Consider the following 23,643-nt stretch of genomic DNA (forward strand, 5'->3'; position numbering starts at 1 on the left):
TCTTTTTATTTTATTATTTTCGTGGATTATATTAGGGTGGCTGAAATTAAGCCTTTAGAGTCAGTTTTGTTGTTGTGGTGATCTTGTGGGACATTTCTTTTGGTGATTCGTTAGTTATTGTTGGTGTTGAGTTCAGCTGGTAGTTTGAGAGAGTTCATTTACTTGAGGGAGAACTTGAGTGGTAAATGGCAAGAGAGAGTGAGACTATTAGAGGGTGATGTGAATCTTGCCGACCAATCGAACACTACGCAAACGGAAGACTTGAAAACACGAACAGAAGATGGAATCCCAAAACCTCTGAATCTAACCCACGGAATGATTTAGGCGAACGAATCCCTAAACCCCAACGTGAAGTTGACGCAGCAACTCGGGGACGATGAATGACAAGCGACGAGGGATGGTTGACTCGCCGTTACGCCGGATAAATGAACTCTCTTGGAATATACAAGAGAAAATTCAAAACTCTCAAGGAGAAGTGATAACTCACGAAATTTGATATAAAATTGGTTGATCATTCATTCATAACAAGAGGCCTATATATAGGCAACAATAAAGAGACCTAGTCTAATAAGGAAACAACTAAACCTAATCTAAACCCTAATTTTCGTCCATCATAAAGACTACAAATAAGGTATGGGAAAACCTAACCAAACTAGGAGAATAAACATGGAAAATAACTCCTAATCTAATAAGGAAACATATCCTTAGTCAAAACAAGGTATAAAACTCAAAATTGACTCAACTAAGGCCTAATTTCAGCCACCCTAACATAACCCACGAAAATTATAAGATAAAACAAAATAAAAGACTCTATTAAATCAGCCCACATATGCAACGTAAGTTGGGCCTCCATGGCATGCATCATTCCCCTCCTCTTGAAAGGGATTTGTCCTCAAATCCAAGTCGTGAGTGCCAATGCCGGGATCAAAAATCAGATCTTCGGTTATTACAAGAAACAATTGATGAACCCTAGCTGGTCTCTCTTGTCCATCAATCATCTTGCCGGGATCAAAAACCATATGCGTCGGCTCAAACGCTGAATTTTCTTGAACTTGGATCATGCCGAAATTGTTGTTGAAAATACCTCCATGCCTCTTCTCTCTTCCGAACAGCCATGTAGTTAGCATCGGCGTTGCCTCACCAAAGATTTCCCTTTCATATTGATCGATGTGGAACGGACCCTTCACCAACTTCATCAGCTTGGTGTCGCCAATATGAGTCTGCCATTGCAGCTGATGTTGCGTGAACAAGGTCAGCTCGAACTTATTTGCATCATCACATCGCTGCTCCTGTTCAATACCCATAGCTTGCGGCAAAGCCTTTGCTTCCAAAATAGATGAAGTAGACTTCTCAAGCACTTCCTCACGTGAGTCCTCATCCTTGATAGCTACCACAACTTCCACTGCAACCTTCATCTCCTTTTTCTCCACCGGCTGCTCCGTAGACTTCACTTTATCCGCCTCCTTGTGCCGTTGCTGCAGTTGCAAGTGATCCTCATAAATTTGTTGAGGACTAAGGGAAACCAGTGCCACCTTCCTGTGCTTATACGCGAAGGAGTACTTGTTGGTGATTGCATCATGAGTAGCTCGTCTATCAACCTGCCATGGTCTACCCAACAAAATGTGGAGCGCCTGCATGGGAATAACATCGCACAAAACCTCATCTTCATACCTCCCAATGCGAAAAGGCACTTTCACTTGCTTGGTGACCTCGACAACGCCGGTCTCATTCAGCCATGGCAAATGATACGGTTCGGGGTGATTGAACTCGGGCAGCCCCAATCTCGTCACCATGAACCTACTCGCCAGATTCGTACAACTTTCTCCATCAATGATCACACTGCACAACTTGTCGTGGACAAGAACTCTCGTGTGAAAGAGAGTCTCCCACTGCTCGCTCTCATGGGGTCCGAATCCCTGACATGTACGACACTTCGTATCTCGATTGCAACCATCAAAAACTGCCGGATGGCCGTGAGTTGCTGAACTCACACTCATACTCTCTCAAGAACGTAAAGACCCAAACAGAAAAGACAAAACCCTGGATAATTTCGACCCATACGAAACCTGGAAAACTGATACAAGATGATATGATCCTTGCTGATCGATCGAACACAACGCACGCGGAAGACTGAACTGGAACGGAAAGGGTGGAAATCCCAAAACCTCTGAATCTAACCCACGGAATGATTTAGGCGAACGGATCCCTAAACCCCAACGTGCAGTTGACGCAGCAACTCGGGGACGCTGAATGACACCCGACGAGGGTTGGTTGTTCTCGCCGTTACGTCGATAAATTGAATTCGTCTTGGAAAAATTCAAGAAGAATTCGAAACTCTCAAGAGAGAATAAAAACTCACAATTTGATTAAAGGTTCGGCTACCAATTTCGTCCATATGGTGGCCTATATATAGGCAAAGGCTAAACCTAATATAATAAGGAAACAACTTAACTACCAAGCAAAGAAGCCCTAATTCGAAAATTAACTGGGCTGCCAAACAAGGCCCTTATTTTCGAAATACCAAGCTGAAAACTATGGGCTAAAAATCCGAAAATAAATAAAAACATAAGTCTTCAAAACATATAAAGTCTTCACGCTTCGGCCCACTCGCACTTGATGATATTAATTAAACTTGGGCCGACTCCACCATCTCCAATGGGTTGATCATTGCCGACCAATCGAACACTACGCAAACGGAAGACTTGAAAACACGAACAGAAGATGGAATCCCAAAACCTCTGAATCTAACCCACGGAATGATTTAGGCGAACGAATCCCTAAACCCCAACGTGAAGTTGACGCAGCAACTCGGGGACGATGAATGACAAGCGACGAGGGATGGTTGACTCGCCGTTACGCCGGATAAATGAACTCTCTTGGAATATACAAGAGAAAATTCAAAACTCTCAAGGAGAAGTGATAACTCACGAAATTTGATATAAAATTGGTTGATCATTCATTCATAACAAGAGGCCTATATATAGGCAACAATAAAGAGACCTAGTCTAATAAGGAAACAACTAAACCTAATCTAAACCCTAATTTTCGTCCATCATAAAGACTACAAATAAGGTATGGGGAAAACCTAACCAAACTAGGAGAATAAACATGGAAAATAACTCCTAATCTAATAAGGAAACATATCCTTAGTCAAAACAAGGTATAAAACTCAAAATTGACTCAACTAAGGCCTAATTTCAGCCACCCTAACATAACCCACGAAAATTATAAGATAAAACAAAATAAAAGACTCTATTAAATCAGCCCACATATGCAACGTAAGTTGGGCCTCCATGGCATGCATCAGAGGGGAAAAAAGGCATTGATTGAGGGACATACACGAGTGGTCAGTGATTCATTATTTGAGTGATACATGAGTTCTTGTGAGGCGGTGAGGTCCTTTTGTTTTACTAACCGTTTATTGTTTCTGTGTCAATATGTCAAAGAAAGATGAACAGGGTTCCAATTTTGGAGTCAGAACCTATCTTTAAATCAAACTGTGAGTTTTTATTCTCTCTTGAAAGTTTCGAATTCTTCTTGATTTTTCCAAAACGAATTCAATTTATCGACGTAACGGCGAGTTCAACCAACCCTCGTCGGGTGTCATTCAGCGTCCCCGAGTTGTTGCGTCAACGTCACGTTAGGGTTTAGGGATTCGTTCGTCTAAATCATTCTGTGGGTGAGATTCACGGTTCTAAACTACCCAACGACGGCGAAAGACATGAAAAGAACGAAAACTGAAGCTCAAAAAATGAGTTGCGCAGAAACTGCCTCAACACGCTCTAAACTACCCACGGAATCCAGAAAGCAAAACTGCACACAATAAAATTTTGGAAAAGTGCACACAGAAACTGCCCCAAAAGACTCTACACGACCCAAGGAAGCAATGAGAACGAAATTGCAAAAGATGAATTTTCAAAATTCTATACTTTTTTTCAACCCTTACTGAATGTAGATTCTGAAAAACTCAAGAACCACACGAAATTATGAACTCTGGATGTGTATATATGTATGGGCGTGTAAAAAGTATTATGATATATGGTAGAATACGGAAACCCTATGGACTGCGCTAAAACAAATTTGAAAAGCGATATGGCAGAATATGGGAACCCTAATTCGAATAATATGGAAAACACAGACGATATATAGGATATATGACAGGACGAAAACACGACCGAAATATATGGAAAACACGGAAATAGCAGATTATATATGTAGGACAGAACGAAAAAAAAACACAGAAAACCCTAGAAAACGTCTACCCTTGACACGAAGACAGAACATGAAACTTCGATACGAAATGTGGCTCTGGTGCCAAATGATACGATCCTTGATGCCAGATCGATTGAATGCGAACGGATGACTGTAACAAACGAACTATGGAATCCCAAAATCTCTGATTTTAACCCACATAATGATTTAGGCGAATTGAATTCCCTAAACCCCAACGTGACGTTGAAGCAGCAACTCGGGGACGTTGAATGATTCAGGAATTTCAGGAACAAAAACAAAGCGGGTATAGTTAAATATTCACAAGAAGTCATAATATGCAGAGTATCCCAGCAAAAGGCGAACCGATTATATGTATGAAGACACATAACCGAGAGTAAATTGCTTGATTCAAAATCAAAGTGACTCCACATCAAGACTATCAGCAAGAAGGAATACGGTAATGTAAACACATCGATTGAAATGTTTTCCCACCAGCAGCAAACCAATCTCACTCCTCGCTTATCCTGCACATTTAGAAATACATGCAGGGCGTGAGTACAGAATACTCAGGGGGCAAACGCCGGAAAAACAAGAAAAGCTGTCCTTAGAGCTATAGATTGAACTTGCCCATTTCTCAGCAACACACATGAGTTAAGTGTAAAAGAACCTGTGTATGCAGTTAAGAATCATAACATCATAATTAAACAAATGAACGAACGAACGACAGCTGTCAAAAACTCAGCAAGTATGTACCACATCTACAACTCATCATCATCTCATCAAAGGTACTGAGAAGTAGGCCTCTTTCTCAAGCACCGTGACCGGCCGACCTGAAAGACGGCTCGCGGTCACCTCTGTGTACACAAACCCAGCTTTTCACAGGATCCGAATTCATCTCATCTCATCAGTAGAGGGTAGTCATACAAGCTCAACATCATTCAAAAATTGGCAAGTCAATTAGTTTAAAACACCATTTAACTCAAATCATTTGTCAACTCATAATATCATCGAAACAGTTTAGAAAGCTTGTATGATATATGTATACTCAAAATATTGTCCACCTGAAGGTCTTTGCTCAAGCTCTGGATAGAAAGAAGACAACTTACTTCTTCACTCCGCTCGTGTCTTCAGGTATCATCATCCGAAACAAAGGTTCATGCGATAAAATAACCCTCAGTTAGTAATTCGCGTACTTAAGACTCCACTCCTATCTCAAAGGTGCATGCCAATCATCCTAAGTATACAAAGGTGCATGCCAATCATCTTCTATACACTTCACTCATCTTAATCTCCTAAGTATATACTTATATCACAAATCCTACTCTCGACTTAACATTCAAATAGGACTAGACTAATAGCAATCAAGCACATAGACATGCATAAGCACAATAAGCATACAAGTTCACACATAGACATGTCACAAATAAACATCATTCTGCATTTTCACAAATTAAAGACTTCACCAGATTCACTCCAGAACTCTGCTGGGGTCGAAACTCATACCATGTGAAACCTCTTTGAGTCTAGTTTCATTTAAAAAAAAAGTAGGATGAAGAAATTCAAGTGGTTTAAGAGATATGGCCGTTTTCCTACGGTCTACCATATTCGGCAGTTTTGAGCAATCGCACGTTTAGATTTTTGAAAAATAGTAACCGTTGTTGAAAAGGCTTGAAATTTGGTGGGTAGTTGGCTAACACACTAAGGTATTTACCACAAAAATTTGGAAATCAAAATATTAGGGAAAGCTACTGAAAAAGGTGACTCTCAGGGCTACCCTTCGAAACTTTTGGCAGAATGTGGGGTTTTACATTTTAGAAAAATAGTGAACAAGGTCCAAAAGACTTAAAATTTTATCAGTATGCTCACGACTCTCATATATACTTGTCATAAAATTTTCATGGTGTTTGGGTAACAATAACCCATCGAAAAAAGTAGGTCAGTGGCGTCTCAAAATAACTCCCAACTTTATCATAAAAGCAAAAATATCAACTCCAAACTCCTTCAATGAAAAATTCTCAAAAATTTTAAAATAAACTCTTATAACACCCAAGAACATAAATACATAATCATTTGACTCATTATAACTCAAACTCGACTTTTCTCTTTCACATCATACTAAAATCTGAAACGAAAGTTTCAAAGAACATTTCATCTCTCATGTATGACATAACTCAACACATTAGCATAGATACCTTTTTATCATGCAAACTAAACTCAAGTAAAATCTCAAATAGGTAACAATTGGTTAATTAAATCTTTCTTAGCCACTATTAGCATCCTCAATATAATTTATTCTAAGCCAATTCACATAGTTATCACATAGGCATGAAAGTCCTATTTTTTTTTAAACTAAACTTTTTGAAATTCCACAAATGCATGTGAAACATTAATCCAACCTTAGATCTATCAATTTAAGCCACTTAATCACACATATAAACCATCAATTAACAATTTAGGGCATAGATACACATATTGATGCAGCCCAAAGTTCGTTGGTGCAAGACCCGGTGCATGTTCCTGTTGGTCCAGTTACAAGAGCTCGAGCCAAGAAGTTCAAGGAGAGCTTGATGATCTTAGTTGAAGAAGTTTGGAAGCAAGAGTTGATCAAGAAGCCAATTGGAGATTGTGGAGTTGGCGAATTGAGCCCGTGTTTGATTAATCTTATTACGTGCGAGTGGGCCGAAGTGTGAAAGACTTCAATTTTTATTTACTTAGCTTTATTTCGCAGTCCATTAGTTAGGGCCTTGTTAATTTTCGGATTTTTAAAGTAAGGGCCTTGTTTGGCCTATTAGGGCTTGTTTTTAAGTTGTTTCCTTATTAGACTAGGTTTAGTTGTGCCTATATACTACTATGTGTTGGACGAATTTGGCAGCTACCTTTAATCAAATTGTGAGTTTTTATTCTCTCTTGAGAGTTTCGAATTCTTCTTGATTTTTCCAAGACGAATTCAATTTATCGACGTAACGGCGAGATCAACCAACCCTCGTCGGGTGTCATTCAGCGTCCCCGAGTTGCTGCGTCAACTGCACGTTGGGGTTTAGGGATCCGTTCGCCTAAATCATTCCGTGGGTTAGATTCAGAGGTTTTGGGATTTCCATCCTTTCCGTTCCAGTTCAGTCTTCCGCGTGCGTTGTGTTCGATCGATCGGCAAGGATCGTATCACATATACCTAATTATTCATCAAACTAACTCACATCAAAGTTATCAATTAACATCACATCCACAATCTACTTCATCAATCATCATCTTATACATCTCATAATCTCATACTCATCATCAATTTATCATTCAAACCTTAAACTCAAGATCTCCCAATTTTAGGTAAACTAAACTAAGTAAAAATTTGCATCTCATGACAAAGCTTTTCAACACACATAGCAATCATCTCAAAACACCTTAGTAAACATATTTCTCATGATATGGGTAGAAGTGGACGAAGGACCCATTGGATATAATGACCCAAGAACCCGACGTATGTGAGTAGGTAGCGGACTCCCTAGATCGAGAATCTAGTTTGATCAACCCCTAAGAGCGTAGAAACCTCGACCCATTGGCTATATAATCAGCCAAGAACCTCGGTATGGATGAACGCCACAAGACCTTGCTCAAGTGTCTTGATAAGTTCTAAAACAAGTGAAAAACTCAACAAAGAGAATTCAACTCACTAAGCATAAGCAATTTTCATTTATTTCAATGGTGTCTCTAATACAAGTGATTACATGCCTATTTATAGGCTCAAAAAGTCTCTTGAGAGCTCCACTCCCTTACCACTACTTAAAACCATTAAAAATGCACATAAAATCACAAATGTTACTCCAAAACACTTGGTATGTCTCTTGGACACCAAAAGTCACTTATTAAACATAAAAAAGTAACTTAAAATGAGCGTTTTGTGGGCTGCACCCATTTGGACGAAAATTCAACTTATTCTTTAATTTGGGCCTCCAAAATATGATAGCTTAATGAGCCCAAACTTCAAGTAGCATCAAGCCCACCAACTTGAATAATATTCACCGTTTGGCCCAATGTAGAATTGTCTTGGACTTGGGCTTTAATTTCACCAACTAAAAGCATCATGGACTCCTTTATTCTTTTGGCTCTAGCTCTTGTGATTGGCCCACTTTGAACAATCAAAGGATCCATCTTGTCCTTGGCCAGCTTGGATGCGTCTCCATCATTCCCTTCTTCTTCAAGTGGATTCGTCCTCGAATCTAATTCACCAAAATAAGGAGACAAATCAGCAACATTGAAAGTAGCACTTACATTATACTCACCTGCAAGGTCTAGTTTGTAAGTGTTATCATTTACTCTTGCAACCACTTGGAATGGTCCATCTCCTCTTGGCTGCAACTTAGATTTTCTTTTTGAAGGAAATCTCTCCTTTCTCAAATGTAGCCACGCCCAATCTCCCGGCTCAAATATGACTTGCTTTCAGCCCTTGTTGGCTTGCTTGATGTGCTCCGTTCTTTTCTCAATATTGAGTCTCACATTTTCATGCAACTTTTTCACCATTTCAGCTTTGGCTTTCCCGTCAAGACTTGCACGCTCCTCAATTGGTATTGGAATTAGATCAAGTAGACTCAATGGATTAAAACCATAAACAACTTCAAACGGAGAAAAGTTAGTAGCAGAATGAACACTTCGATTGTAAGCAAATTCAGCAAAAGATAAGCAATCTTCCCAAGTTTTCAAGTTCTTTTGAATCAAAATTCTAAGTAATTGAGACAAAGTTCTATTAACTACTTCAGTTTGACCATCAGTTTGAGGATGATGATAACACTCATATTTCCATGGTTTTTAATATTCATATGATGTTAATTTTATAGGAAATTGAGTGTTGGATGATTGTTTTGTGCTTAATTTGCTTTATCTTGTGAAACATGATTCTTACTCGAACTTTGAAGGAATTTGCAGATTTATTGAGTTCGAATTTGGAACAATGTTCTGACATAGAAGTTGTAGATCGTCTCGATACGAGTTCGTGAGCGCAAACAGATCATAAATCGGAGTTCGGACGAGAAAGTTATGGCCGAAACAAAAACGTCGTGCGCAGCAGTCAAAATTCGGCGCCCTAAACGGCGACTGCCGAAAATTGGCATTTTAAAGAAGAAATTCGCCGAAATCCCTGGATTGAAATTGGCTTTGAGGAGAAAATTCGGCGATCGCCGAATTTCAGCTGTTTTCAGGCCAAATTCGGCGACCTGTTCGGCGAACGCCGAACGGATCGCCGTTTTTGACGCGTGTTTTTATATCTTCCGCGTTTTTACGTTTTTCCAAGTTATTTTCGAGCTCAAACTCTGTATTTTACCCTGTTACTATGAATAGGTCCTCTTTTGACCTATCTAGGGTTCCCAGCTTTAGTTTTTCAGTTCCCAATATTCATATTTCAGTTTTATAGCTTTAGAATATTTTAGCTTTCCAGTTTTCAAGGCTTGGATCAAGATTGAAGATTCAAGCCGCTACAATCGTTTTAATTCGGTTTTTATACAATTTGTTTTTACAATTGCGTTCAATTTAATTATGTTTATGTTTGATTTAATTATGTCTGGCTAGTTCTTTTATTCTGAACCTAGGGTTTGTATATAGCTGATTGATTATGTGTTTTTGATTTATTGATATCAATTTGCCCTCCAACTTGTGATTCATGATTCCTGGTGCTTAATTTCTTGTGAATTATCTGATCAATGATTTACATGTTTAGCGGTTCAGTTTGAGTTTTAAATGCGATAATTGTTCAGCCGATTCAGGAATGCATGATATAGTGTTAGCCTTGAGTCTTGAATGCGATAGGTGAAGCTATAGGAAGCTATTCTTTATGTGCTATTTGGAGTTAATTTATTCCTTGGAGTCTTGAATGCGAAAAGGGATTAATTAATCTACGTTCATAGGTGGTCGTTAGAGACGCTTGTGAATAATATAGTGATCTTTCATCAGGGTTGGATTAAAATTGGTAATTGAATCAATAGGTTGAATACATGTAGTTGATTAGTGAAAGTACATCCCTAGGGTCAGAGCTTTCCTTATATTTGAGTTAATTATCATAGTTTACATGCTCTTTAGTTTTTATTTAGTTAATCTTAGTTCGTAATTCACCTTCAAATTCGTTTTACCTGCATATTGTGAGAGTCTGTTTAGGAAGTTGATAGAGTAATTTCGTTTTACAGTCTCTGTGGATACGATACTCTGCTTGCTGTTTTCGTACTACAATTACACTGTTTAGTTGCAGTTATTGTTGCTATAAAAATAGTGATCAACTTTTTGGCGCCGTTGCCGGGGACTGTTTTAGAAATTGCTTTAATGAACAGTAAACGCCTGAAGTACTACTAAGTCCTATCGAAAATATTAAAGCAATTTCTAAAACAGTCCCCGGCAACGGCGCCAAAAAGTTGATCACTAATTTCTTAGCAACAAAAACTGCAACTAAACAGTGTAATTGTAGCACAGAAATAGCAAGTCGAGTATCGTATCCACAGGGACTGAAAATTGAAATCATACAGAGCAGCGGAATCCAGAGCAGCGGGATCATCCAGAGCAGCGAGACGACAGGAATGGCAAGGGAAAAGGTGTCGAGATTGTTGAGGAGGATGATTTGGAGACGATTTTATGCGATACCCCACCTACTTCTAAGGCGTCGAGTTCCTCTGCTGTTAAGAAGCCTATTCCTACTCCTATGTTTCCCAGGCCAGAGTACAAGCTTGTAGCACCCTTCCCGAATAGCCTAGCAAAGCCAAAGATGGATCAGAAGTTAGCCAAGTTCATGGAGATGTTTTCAAAGCTTCACATCAACATTCCTTTACTTGATGCTTTGAGAGATATGCCAGGCTATGCCAAGTTCCTCAAGGATGCAGTCTCCAACAAGAAGAAGTTGGGGAAATATGAGACGATTAATCTTTCCGAGGAATGCAGTGCAGTGCTACAAAGGAAGCTACCATTGAAGCAAAAGGATCCTGGCAACTTTACCATCGCTTGTATGATGGGAGGATAGAATTTCTCTCGTGCTCTTTGTGATTTAGGGGCTAGCATCAATTTGATGCCTCTCTCTATTTTCAACCGGTTGGAGATTGGAGATATCAAGCCTACCTCTATTGCATTGCAGATGGCAGATCGTTCCATCACATATCCCAAGGGAATTGTGGAGGATGTCCTAGTGCAGGTGGAGCAGTTTATTTTTCCTGCAGATTTCGTAGTCTTGGACATGCCGGAGGACAAGAATACTCCATTGATCTTAGGACGTCCGTTCCTAGCTACCGGCCGTGCTCTTATTGATGTGCAGGATGGAGATCTCACATTTAGAGTCAATGATGAAAAATTGACTCTATCTATCTATGATGCTATGAGAAAACCAGCCGAGCCGCCGCTGGATGAGTGCAACATGATCGACTCTCTGATAGCTTTTCCTGCAGCTGTAGAGGATCCTTTGGAGGAGTGTATCACACAGAAACCTCCACCAAAGGAAGTTCCCCAGAATGAAGTGATTAATTTGGCTGACAGTTTTCTAGCAAATTTGGAGGATGAAGAGGTTGAGAAGAATGAGCCCTCCAAGTTTGAAGCCAAGAAAAAAACTCCAAAACCAAAAGAAGTTCTGACTTTTGAGAAGTGTTTGTTTTTGGAGTATGATGGGGGGTCTTTGAAAATCCATACCCCCAAGAAGAAGAAAGTGAAATTCTGGATTTTTCGGAATAAGAATGAAAAAAGGGGGCAATGCTTGTGGAGGATGTCCGAGCCAAGAGAAGTGTTTTGGTGGAGAGGGCACCCAAGAGTAGAAAAACCTTCCAATGGTTAGAATGCTATTTCCGACCTCCATGAGTTTTTGAGGTATCGTCGAGCTCTAGACGTTAAATTAAGCACTTGTTGGGAGGTAACCCAACCTTTTTCTTTGTTTTGTTTTCCTTTCGTTTAGTTTCTTTTTGTTTCTTTGTTTTCTTTGTTTAGTGCAGTGTTGAGCTTGGAAGATGCGGGAACTCGCGCCTTGTTCATACCACCACCATGGAGCATGTGTTTCTGTGAGTAGTGACACACATATCATCATCCCTCCAAGCTTATTTTCGAACTTATGTTCTGTAATAAGTTTGGGGGAGGGGGGTGAGAGTAGATATGTGTATCACTTTTATTATTTTTGTTGGCTTTATTGTTTCATCTTGCTTGGTTGGTGGTGTGTGTTTGTGATTGTTTTTTAGATGATTATTGCTCCATTAGATTTTTTGGTGAGATGCCAATGATGATTTCTGTGAAAAAAATATTGAATTTGATTTTCTTTGATGATTTGAGCATAATTGGAACTAATTTGCATAATTCTAGAGTGATTTTAACCTTGACTTTTGGACGCTGAATAAACCTGTGAGATTTTGAGCCATAACTGTTTATAATACACAGTTTATTCTTTGTTGTGAGTTTTGTCATGCATGTGGTGATCTTCTAGAACTTGCCATGGTTTCTGTGTCGAGGTTGCTGTTGTGCCCAGGATTAGGAGATGATTTTAGGACATCTTTTGTTAGCCACTTTATTACCCCAAACACTGTCTTTAACGAAAAATTATCCTTTGTTATCCACTTTGAGCCTATTTAGCTTTTATTCTTTAGCCGGATGATAGGGGGTGATGAAGTATATGGGGATCTTTGTGTGGTGAATATTCATAGTGGGTTGTGAAAAAAGAAGGGATGATTTTGTGTTACTATTTACTCTTATGAGCTCTAGAAAAGTTGTGGAAAGAAAAGAGAAATAAAAGTTGTTGAAAAAAAAGAGAAAAAAAAGAAGAAAAAAAAAGAAAAAAAAAAGAAAAAAAAAGTGTAAAGTCGAGTGTTTATTGAGAAATTTGTTAGAAAATCGACTTTGTTTGTTGGAAATAAATGGAGAGCATAAAAGAGTGTTTAGTTTTGTATGGTGATGATTAAATCCCTTGAGTAGTGTTGATTATGGTGATATAGTTGGGTGGAAGATGGAATTCCATACTTGATTAGTGAAGTCATATGGTGTTCTTGATTTATTTGAGTCACTTAGCCTATATTTCCCTACCTTAACCAATGTCCCTACATTATAACCCAAAGAAAAAGACCTTTTTGATCTTAGTCCTGTCACACTTTTAGCGATGGAGATTGTAGACGATTGGCAAGCTAATGGTAAGTGATCTATATTGCATTGAATTCGATGAGAGTATACACGTCCCGTTCCATCAAATTGAGAGTTGAGTGATACACATACCTTGTGAGATTCAATTGTTTGGAATGTGAAGGTTGATTTTGCTATAGGTTGTGTTTATTGGTGAATTTTGTGCTTAATTGTTGAGGATTTGAGAATTCTATCATTCTTTATCTTTCGGAGGCATTGATGAGCTAGATTTATTACCCATTCGTGTTATTGATTTTATTCTTCCCATTATTCGAGGACGAACAATGGCTTAAGTTTGGGGGAGTTCATAACACTCATATTTCCATGGTTTTTAATATTCATATGATGTTAATTTTATAGGAAATTGAGTGTTGGATGAGATTGTTTTGTGCTTAATTTGCTTTATCTTGTGAAACATGATTCTTACTCGAACTTTGAAGGAATTTGCAGATTTATTGAGTTCGAATTTTGATACGATCCTTGCCGATCAATCGAACACCACGCAAACGGAAGACTTGAAAACACGAACAGAAGATGGAATCCCAAAACCTCTGAATCTAACCCACGGAATGATTTAGGCGAACGGATCCCTAAACCCCAACGTGAAGTTGACGCAGCAACTCGGGGACGCTGAATGACACGTCGATAATTGAATTCGTCTTGGAATAATCAAGAGGAATTCGGAATTCTCTAGAGAGAAATAAAACTCACAAGTTTATTGATAAAAATAGGTTAATTTTCGTCCAACATGTAGCAGCCATATATATAGGCAAAACTAAACCTAGTCTAATAAGGAAACAACTTAAAAACAAGCCCTAATAGGCCAAACAAGGCCCTTACTTTAAAAATCCGAAAATAACAAGCCCTTTAAACTAATGGGCTGCGAAAAATAACAATACTGAAATAAATAAATGAAGTCTTCAAAATAAATCAAATCTTCAAGCTTCGGCCCACTCGCATGTAATGAGATTAATTAGACTTGGACCGACTCCACCACCACACTTCTTGAACTAAGCTCATCAAGCTCTCCTTGAACTTCTTGGCTCGTGTTCTTGTAACCGGACCAACAGGAACATGCACCGGGTCTTGCACCAACGAACCTTGGGCTGCATCATTCCCCTCCTCTTGAAGAGGATTTGTCCTCAAATCCAAAGCATCACCTACATCATAAGGACTCAAATCAGTCACATTAAAAGAAGCACTCACATTATACTCACCTGGTGATATGAAATTAAAAAGATCGAACAGATCTTTAGAACGATGCAGATCTGAAATAACGATAAAGGGAGGAATACCTCAAAACCCCTGGATCTAATCTACGAAATGATCTAGAGAACGGATCCCTAAACCCCAACGTACGATTGATACAGTAACTCGGAGGCGCTGAATGACACACGGCGAGGGATGATGAACTCGTCGATTCGTCGATAGGTGGAATGAGAAGATGGAAATCCCAAAACCTCTGAATCTAAACCACGAAATGATCTAGGCGAACGAATCCCTAGACCCCAACGCGCATTTGACACAGCAACTCGGAGACGCTGAATGACACACGACGAGGGATGATGAACCCGCCGATACGCCGATAGGTTGAATTCTTGTTTGATTCAAGAAGAATTCAAAACTTGAGGGAGAATAAACTCACACATTTCATATATCATCAAAGTTATTGTCCTTTTGTTCCATACAACCGCCATATATATAGGCAAAATAAAACCCTAATTTAAAGGACATAATTTAAAGGAAACTAGAGAAACTTGATCAGCAAGCTAAAATAAACCCTAGTGAGAAAACCAGCTCCGTACGCTCTGCTCTGCACGTCCGCTACTCTGCTCTGGAAAGCCGGGATTCCTCTGGCGGAAGGTTTCCTCTGGCGGGAGGTTTCCTCTGGCGGAAGGACTCCTCTGGCGGAAGGAATCCTCTGGCGGGAAGATTCCTCTGGCGGAAGGACTCCTCTGGCGGAAGGAATCCTCTGGCGGAAGGAATCCTCTGGCGGGAGGATTCCTCTGGCGCTTCGATTCCTCTGGCGCCTTGATTCCTCTGGCGCTTCGATTCCTCTGACGCCTGGATTCCTCTGGCGCCTTGATTCCTCTGGCGCCTTGGCTCTGGTCTGGCGCGGGATTCAACTCTGTTTTGGCGCGAGCTTGGCTCTGTTCGGGCTGCATCATTCCCCTCTTCTTGAAGAGGATTTGTCCTCAAATCCAATTCGTGAATGCTAATACCTGGATCAAAAACAAAATCTTCATTGGCTGCTAGAAACAATGTAAGGACCTTAGCTTCTCTCTCTTGTCCATCATTCATCTTGCCGGGATCAAAAACCATATGCGTCGGCTCAAACTCTGCCAAAATATATGGAACAGATTCCTCACGCACTTTCTCACGTGAATCCTTCAATATCAGCAACGTAAGATCGGGCTCTACTTGTTCAACAACAACAACCTCTCGATCGATGTCCACCACAACTGCCATTGCTTCGTCGGTCTCCTCCAATTGTGGAACAACCTCTCTATCAATCGCCACCTCAACCTGCATCTCCTTGTTCTCGACCGGCTGCGCCCTAAACTTCACCTCATCCGCTTCCTTGTGCAGTTGCTGCAGTATCACATGATCTTCATAAATTTGTTTATGATACGATCCTTGCTGATCGATCGAACACAACGCACGCGGAAGACTGAACTGGAACGGAAAGGGTGGAAATCCCAAAACCTCTGAATCTAACCCACGGAATGATTTAGGCGAACGGATCCCTAAACCCCAACGTGCAGTTGACGCAGCAACTCGGGGACGCTGAATGACACCCGATGAGGGTTGGTTGTTCTCGCCGTTACGTCGATAAATTGAATTCGTCTTGGAAAAATCAAGAAGAATTCGAAACTCTCAAGAGAGAATAAAAACTCACAATTTGATTAAAGGTAGGCTGCAAATTTCGTCCAACACAAAGCCTTATATATAGGCAAAGTAAAGACTAAACCTAACTTGACTAACAAGCAAAAAGAAGCCCTAATTTCGAAATTCACAAGGCTGCCAAACAAGGCCCTTATTAATTCGAAAATAACAAAGCCCTTTAAACTAATGGGCTGCGAAAATAACAAGACTGAAATAAATAAATGAAGTCTTCAAAATAATTAAAATCTTCAAGCTTCGGCCCACTCGCATGTAATGAGATTAATTAAGCACGGGCTCAATTCGCCAACTCCAATGGGTCTCTTCATCAACTCTTGAGCCCACACTTCTTGAACTAAGCTCATCAAGCTCTCCTTGAACTTCTTGGCTCGTGCTCTTGTAACCGGACCAACAGCAACATGCACCGGGTCTTGCACCAACGAACCTTGGGCTGCATCATTCCCCTCCTCTTGAAGAGGATTTGTCCTCAAATCCAAAGCATCACCTACATCAAAAGGACTCAAATCAGTCACATTAAAAGAAGCACTCACATTATACTCACCTGGTAAGTCCAACTTGTAGGCATTGTCATTGATGCGCTCCAACACTTGAAATGGCCCGTCGCCTCTAGGAAGTAACTTGGATCTCCGCTGCAATGGAAACCTTTCCTTGCGCATGTGCAGCCATACCCAATCACCGGGCTCAAACACTACTTTGCGACGTCCTTTGTTGGCTTGCTCGGCATACTGCTTCGTGCGCCTCTCAATATTCAGCCTTGCCTTCTCATGAATCTGCTTCACAAAATCAGCCTTTTTTCTTGCCATCAAGGTTAGTATACTCATGCTCAGGTAAGGGAGATAAATCCAATGGAGTCAAAGGATTAAATCCATACACAATCTCAAATGGTGAAAATTGAGTAGCAGAATGAACAGAACGATTATAAGCAAACTCAACATGAGGCAAACAATCTTCCCAAGACTTAATGTTTTTCTTGATAATAGCTCTAAGCAAAGTAGACAAAGTCCTATTCACTACCTCTGTTTGACCATCAGTTTGTGGATGACAAGTAGTAGAAAACAAAAGTTTAGTACCCAACTTACACCACAAAGTCTTCCAAAAGTATCTCAAGAACTTCGAATCCCTATCAGAAACAATAGTCCTAGGCATGCCATGCAATCTAACAATCTCTCTAAAGAATAGATCAGCTACATGAGATGCATCATCAGATTTATGACATGGAATAAAATGTGCCATCTTAGAAAATCGATCAACAACCACAAAGATGGAATCTCGACCACGCTTAGTCCTAGGCAAACCTAACACAAAATCCATAGAAATATCAATCCAAGGTGCTGTAGGAATAGGCAATGGTGTATACAATCCATGGGAACTCACCCTAGACTTAGCTTGTTTACATGTAACACATCGACCACAAATTCTCTCAACATCACGTTTCATATGAGGCCAAAAGAAATGCTCATGCAGAACAGCTAAAGTCTTAGCAATGCCAAAATGTCCCATCAAACCCCCACCATGAGACTCAAGCAATAACAACTCACGTAAAGAACATTTAGGAACTGATGCATGCCATGGAGGCCCAAGTAACGTTGCATATGTGGGCTGATTTAATAGAGTCTTTTATTTTGTTTTATCTTATAATTTTCGTGGGTTATGTTAGGGTGGCTGAATTTAGGCCTTAGTTGAGTCAATTTTGAGTTTTATACCTTGTTTTGACTAAGGATATGTTTCCTTATTAGATTAGGAGTTATTTTCCATGTTTATTCTCCTAGTTTGGTTAGGTTTTCGCATACCTTATTTGTAGTCTTTATGATGGACGAAAATTAGGGTTTCTTTTGCTTGTTAGTCAAGTTAGGTTTAGTCTTTACTTTGCCTATATATAAGGCTTTGTGTTGGACGAAATATCAACATACTTTTATCAATAAACTTGTGAGTTTTATTTCTCTCTTGAGATTTCCGAATTCCTCTTGATTATTCCAAGACGAATTCAATTTATCCGGCGTAACGGCGAGTCAACCATCCCTCGTCGCGTGTCATTCATCGTCCCCGAGTTGCTGCGTCAACTTCACGTTGGGGTTTAGGGATCCGTTCGCCTAAATCATTCCGTGGGTTAGATTCAGAGGTTTTGGGATTCCATATTTTATCTATCTTTAATTTTATTCGTTCGTTTTTCAGTCTTCCGCTTGCGTATTCGATTTGATCGGCAAGGATCATATCAGGAACACATAACTTATTCTTCCTAAAAAGATAGTCATCATGGCTAAAATACTCTCCACTCGCAGCTCTCGCACATGCTAGATAAATCTCACCAAAATCAGCATCATGCTCATACAAACTCTTGATACACTCAAAACCAAGCAACTTAGCATCTAAGGTAGAGATCAAGGCATACCTCCGAGAAAGTGCGTCAGCCATCACATTCTCTTTACCTTGCTTGTATTTGATGATGTAGGGAAACGTCTCAATGAACTCCATCCACCTTGCATGCCGCTTGTTCAACTTGTGCTGCCCCTTCAAGTGTTTCAACGACTCGTGATCCGTGTGAATGACGAACTCATTGGGCCACAAGTAGTGCTGCCACGTTTGCAAAGCTCTCACCAATGCGTACAGCTCCTTATCATACGTGGGATAACTCAATGTCACCCCGTTTAGCTTCTCGCTGAAATACGCAATGGGTCGTCTCTCTTGCATCAACACTGCACCAATACCAACACCAGAAGCATCACATTCAATCTCAAAAGATTTGGAGAAATTAGGAAGAGATAATACCGGGGCGTGGGTCAATTTGTATTTCAACTGTTGAAATGCCTCCTCTTGCGCCTTGCCCCACTTAAACTCCACATTCTTCTTGATGACTTCCGTCAATGGTGCTGCAACACTGCTAAAATGAGGCACGAATCGCCTGTAGAAACTAGCAAGTCCATGAAAGCTTCGAACTGCTGCAACGTTCGTCGGCGTTGGCCACTCTTGGATAGCTCGTATCTTCTCGTCATCAACCTGTACACCCTGCGCACTAACAACAAAACCAAGAAACACAAGCTTGTCCGTACCGAAAATGCACTTCTTAAGGTTAGCAAACAACTTTTCCTTGCGAAGCACATCCATAACAGACCTCAAATGTTCAACATGCTCATCATGATTCTGGCTATAAATGAGGATATCATCAAAGTAGACAACAACAAATCTGCCAATGAAAACACGCAAAACATGATTCATAAGACGCATGAACGTACTAGGCGCATTAGTCAAACCAAAAGGCATAACTAACCACTCATACAAACCAAGTTTTGTCTTAAAAGCAGTTTTCCATTCATCACCTTCCTTAATCCTAATCTGATGGTATCCACTACGCAAATCGATCTTAGAAAAGACACAAGAACCATGCAACTCATCTAGCATATCATCTAAACGAGGGATAGGATGGCGATACTTTACCGTGATGTTATTGATGGCTCGGCAATCACAGCACATCCTCAAAGACGAGTCCTTCTTCGGTACAAGTAGAACGAGTACCGCACAAGGACTCAAACTCTCCCTCACATGCCCTTTGGCCAATAACTCGCCAATTTGCCTCTCCAACTCCTTTGTCTCCTCCGGATTGGTTCGGTAAGCTGGTCGGTTCGGCAGTGTAGCGCCGGGCACAAAGTCAATCTGATGCTCAATCCCTCGAATTGGTGGTAAACCGGCAGGTGTATCGTCGGGAAAAACATCATCAAACTCCTGCAAAACAGAACGAATAGAAGGGGGTAGAGAAGAGAGATCATTAGTAATAACCAAGTTCTCCTGATATCGCAACAGCATGATCGGCCTCTCCTCCTGTACACACCACTTCAAATCACTAGCCCTAGCAAGAAAGGACTTATGAATCAATCCATTCTCCTTCTTCTCCACGGGCTGGTCCTTTGACTTCACCTTGTCCGCCTCCTTTTGCAATTGCACTTGATCCTCATAAACTTGTTTAGGAGTAAGAGGAACAAGTGACACCTTTTTCTGCTTGTATTCAAATGAGTATTTGTTGGTGAAGCCATCATGAATAACACGGCGATCAAACTGCCACGGTCGCCCCAACAGGATGTGGCTCGCTTGCATAGGGATCACATCACACACAACCTCATCCTCATACTTCCCAATGCGAAAGGGAACCTTCACTTGCTTCGTCACTTTGATGACGCCTGTCTCATTCAGCCACTGCAAACGATATGGCTTGGAATGCTTCTCCGTGGTCAGCCCCAATCTCTCAACCATGGCTCTTCTAGCCACATTCGTGCAACTCCCGCCATCAATGATCACACTACATACCTTGTCTTGAACAAGACATCTCGTGTGAAAGAGGTTCTCCCGCTGCTCTCGCTCATTGGGTTGAGTTTGGACACTCAAAGCTCTCCTAGCTACAAAAAGCTGTCCATTGGGCGCGAAAATCTCCTCACACTCCTCCTCATCATCGGTACCATCTCTATCCTCCAATTTCGGCATATCAGGATCGGTCTCATCACCATCCGTCACGACTTCGCCGTCATCTCTCAAGATCATAATTCTCCTGTTCGGGCAGTCACTCATAATATGCCCGAAGCCTTGGCACTTGAAGCACTTCTTATCTCGATTTCGACCATCAGAAACGGCCGGACTGCCCTGATTTGCTGCACCGGATCCCTCGGGTCGGGACCTAACGAACGGCTTCTTCTCCTCTCTCGGCGGTGCCTCCTTTTTCCATTGATTCCCTTTTGACGAGGAACCATTAGAAACTGGTTGCGATTGCCTCCAATTGCCCTGATTCTGGCGCTGGTTGCTGCTGTTGTTGCCCCTCCTCTTGAGTTGATTCTCGATCTTGATGGCCATGTGAACCATGTCCTCCAACTCAACGTAGTGCTGCAACTCCACCTTATCACGAATATCCCAATGCAGACCAGTCAAGAATCTCGCCATGGTCGCCTCTCGCTCCTCCACCACATTGGCTCGAATCATGGCAACCTCCATCTCCTTATAATACTCATCCACACTCCGACTGCCTTGCCTCAAAGTCTGCAACTTGTTGAAAAGCTCGCGGTAGTAATGATTCGGCACAAAACGCTTCCTCATCACAGCCTTCATCTCTTGCCAAGTCTGAATAGGCGGCTCATTGTTTCTCCTTCTACTCGTCACCATCTGATCCCACCAAACAAGTGCATAATCTGAGAACTCAATGGCTGCCAACTTCACCTTCTTGAGCTCTGAATAGTTGTGGCAATCGAACATAAGCTCCACCTTTCTCTCCCAATCAAGATACAATTCTGGGTCATTCTTCCCTTGGAAGGGAGGAACGTTCATCTTGATGTTGCCCAGATTGTTATCTTGCCACGTTCTGCCGCCATCATCCTCTTCGTCAAATCCTGTATCATCTACATGCTCCTCATACTGACGGTGGAATCGACCTCCGCCACCACCACGGCCTCCTCGCCCGCGGCAACCTCCTCGTGTGAAAGTGGTCTCTCGAGAATGAGACTGCTCCATCAGCTCGATCTTGTCGTACACTCCCTCGATTTCTGAGTGTAACATCTTGCCAAATTCTGAGCGAAGTGCCTCCACTACTGATATGATCCTTGCCGATCAAATCGAACACCACGCAAACGGAAGACTTGAACAACGAACAGTAGATGGAATCCCAAAACCTCTGAATCTAACCCACGGAATGATTTAGGCGAACGAATCCCTAAACCCCAACGTGCAGTTGACGCAGCAACTCCGGGACGCTGAATGACACCCGACGAGGGATGGTTGACTCGCCGTTACGTCGATAAATGAATTCGTCTTGGAACAATCAAGAGGAATTCGGAATTCTCAAGAGAGAAATAAAACTCACAAGTTTATTGATAAAAGTATGCTAATTTTCGTCCAACATAAGAAGGCCTATATATAGGCAAAGACTAACCCTAATCTAAGAAGGAAACAACTTAACTACCAAGCAAAGAAGCCCTAATTTTCGTCCATCATAAGGACTACAAATAAGGTATGCGAAAACCTAACCAAACTAGGAGAATAAACATGGAAAATAACTCCTAATCTAATAAGGAAACATATCCTTAGTCAAAACAAGGTATAAAACTCAAAATTGACTCAACTAAGGCCTAATTTCAGCCACCCTAACATAACCCACGAAAATTATAAGATAAAACAAAATAAAAGACTCTATTAAATCATCCCACATATGCAACGTAAGTTGGGCCTCCATGGCATGCATCATTCCCCTCCTCTTGAAAGGGATTTGTCCTCAAATCCAAGTTGTCAATCCAAATGCCGGGATCAAAAACCAAATGCTTTGGCTCTAACTTTGAGTTTGCTTGAAACGTGAACATGACAAATTTATTGTTGAAAATACTGCCATGCTTCACTTTTCTTCCGAACAGCCATGTAGCATGCATCGGCGCTTCAGCACAAAAGAATTCACTTGCATACGTGATCAGCAAAACCTTTGCTTCCAAAGAAATTGGAACATATTCCTCAAGTACTTTCTCACGTGAATCCTGCAATGGCAGCAACGTAAGATTGGGCTCCTCTTCTTCAACAGCAACAACCTCTTGATCGATGTCCACCACAACTGCCATTGCTTTGTCGGTCTCCTCCAATTGTGGCCTATCGGGATCGGTCGCCTCATCTTGGAGAGCAACAACCTCTCTATCAATCTCCACTTCAACCTTCATCTCTGTTTGCTCGACCGGCTGCTCCGTAGACTGCACCTTATCCACCTCCTTGTGTCGTTGCTGCAGTTGCACGTGATCCTCATAAATTTGTTGAGGACTAAGGGAAACAATTGCCAACTTCTTTTGCTTATATGCGAAGGAGTACTTATTGGTGACTTCATCATGAATAGCTCGTCTATCGACCTGCCACGGTCTACCCAACAAAATGTGGGTCGCCTGCATGGGAATAACATCGCACAAAACCTCATCTTCATACCTGCCAAGGCGAATAGGCACTTTCACTTGCGTGGTAACCTCGACGATGCCGGTCTCATTCAGCCATTGCAAACGATACGGCTTGGGGTGTTGCACCTCGGTCAGCCCCGATTTCTCCACCATGTATCTACTCGCCACATTCGTGCAACTTTCTCCATCAATGATCACACTGCACAACTTGTCGTGGACAAGAACTCTCGTGTGAAAGAAATTTGCCCACTGCTCACTCTCATGGGATCTGAACCCTTGACACGAACGACACGTCTTATCTCGATTGCATCCATCAAAAATTGTCGGATGGCCGTGATTTGCTTAACTGACTCTCATACTCTCTCAAGAACGTAAAGACCCAAACAGAAAGACAAAACACTGGATAATTTCGACCCTTACGAAACCTGGATACTGATACCAGATGATATGATCCTTGCCGATCAAATCGAACACCACGCAAACGGAAGACTTGAACAACGAACAGTAGATGGAATCCCAAAACCTC

General features: G+C 41.2%; 1 protein-coding gene across 1 annotated transcript; it reads right to left on the reverse strand.

Annotated features, from left to right (window-relative positions):
* Nucleotides 1-7,774: 7,774 nt before the first annotated feature.
* Nucleotides 7,775-23,270, reverse strand: LOC131023074 (uncharacterized). Its single transcript, XM_057952617.1, has 12 exons — nucleotides 22,503-23,270; nucleotides 21,009-21,426; nucleotides 20,712-20,960; nucleotides 20,257-20,669; nucleotides 19,690-19,938; nucleotides 18,611-19,242; nucleotides 18,432-18,478; nucleotides 17,048-17,768; nucleotides 16,773-16,893; nucleotides 15,540-15,909; nucleotides 8,274-8,423; nucleotides 7,775-7,836 (listed from the first exon to the last, which is right to left on the reverse strand). Exons 1-12 carry the CDS (start codon nucleotides 23,268-23,270, stop codon nucleotides 7,775-7,777), a joined length of 4,200 nt encoding a protein of 1,399 aa, XP_057808600.1.
* Nucleotides 23,271-23,643: the final 373 nt, after the last annotated feature.

This window comes from Salvia miltiorrhiza, chromosome 4 (assembly GCF_028751815.1).
Source record: "Salvia miltiorrhiza cultivar Shanhuang (shh) chromosome 4, IMPLAD_Smil_shh, whole genome shotgun sequence".
Taxonomy (NCBI): Eukaryota; Viridiplantae; Streptophyta; class Magnoliopsida; order Lamiales; family Lamiaceae; genus Salvia; species Salvia miltiorrhiza.

Coding starts and splice junctions, on each gene's coding strand:
- LOC131023074 (XM_057952617.1), bottom strand. CDS start 23,270: ATGGTGGAGAAATCGGGGCTGACCGAGGTGCAACACCCCAAGCCGTAT. Junction 20,961..21,008: donor CAAGAGGAGGGGCAACAACA/GCAGCAACCAGC, acceptor AATCGCAACCAG/TTTCTAATGGTTCCTCGTCA. Junction 7,837..8,273: donor GTCCATGATGCTTTTAGTTG/GTGAAATTAAAG, acceptor CACTTGTTTTAG/AACTTATCAAGACACTTGAG.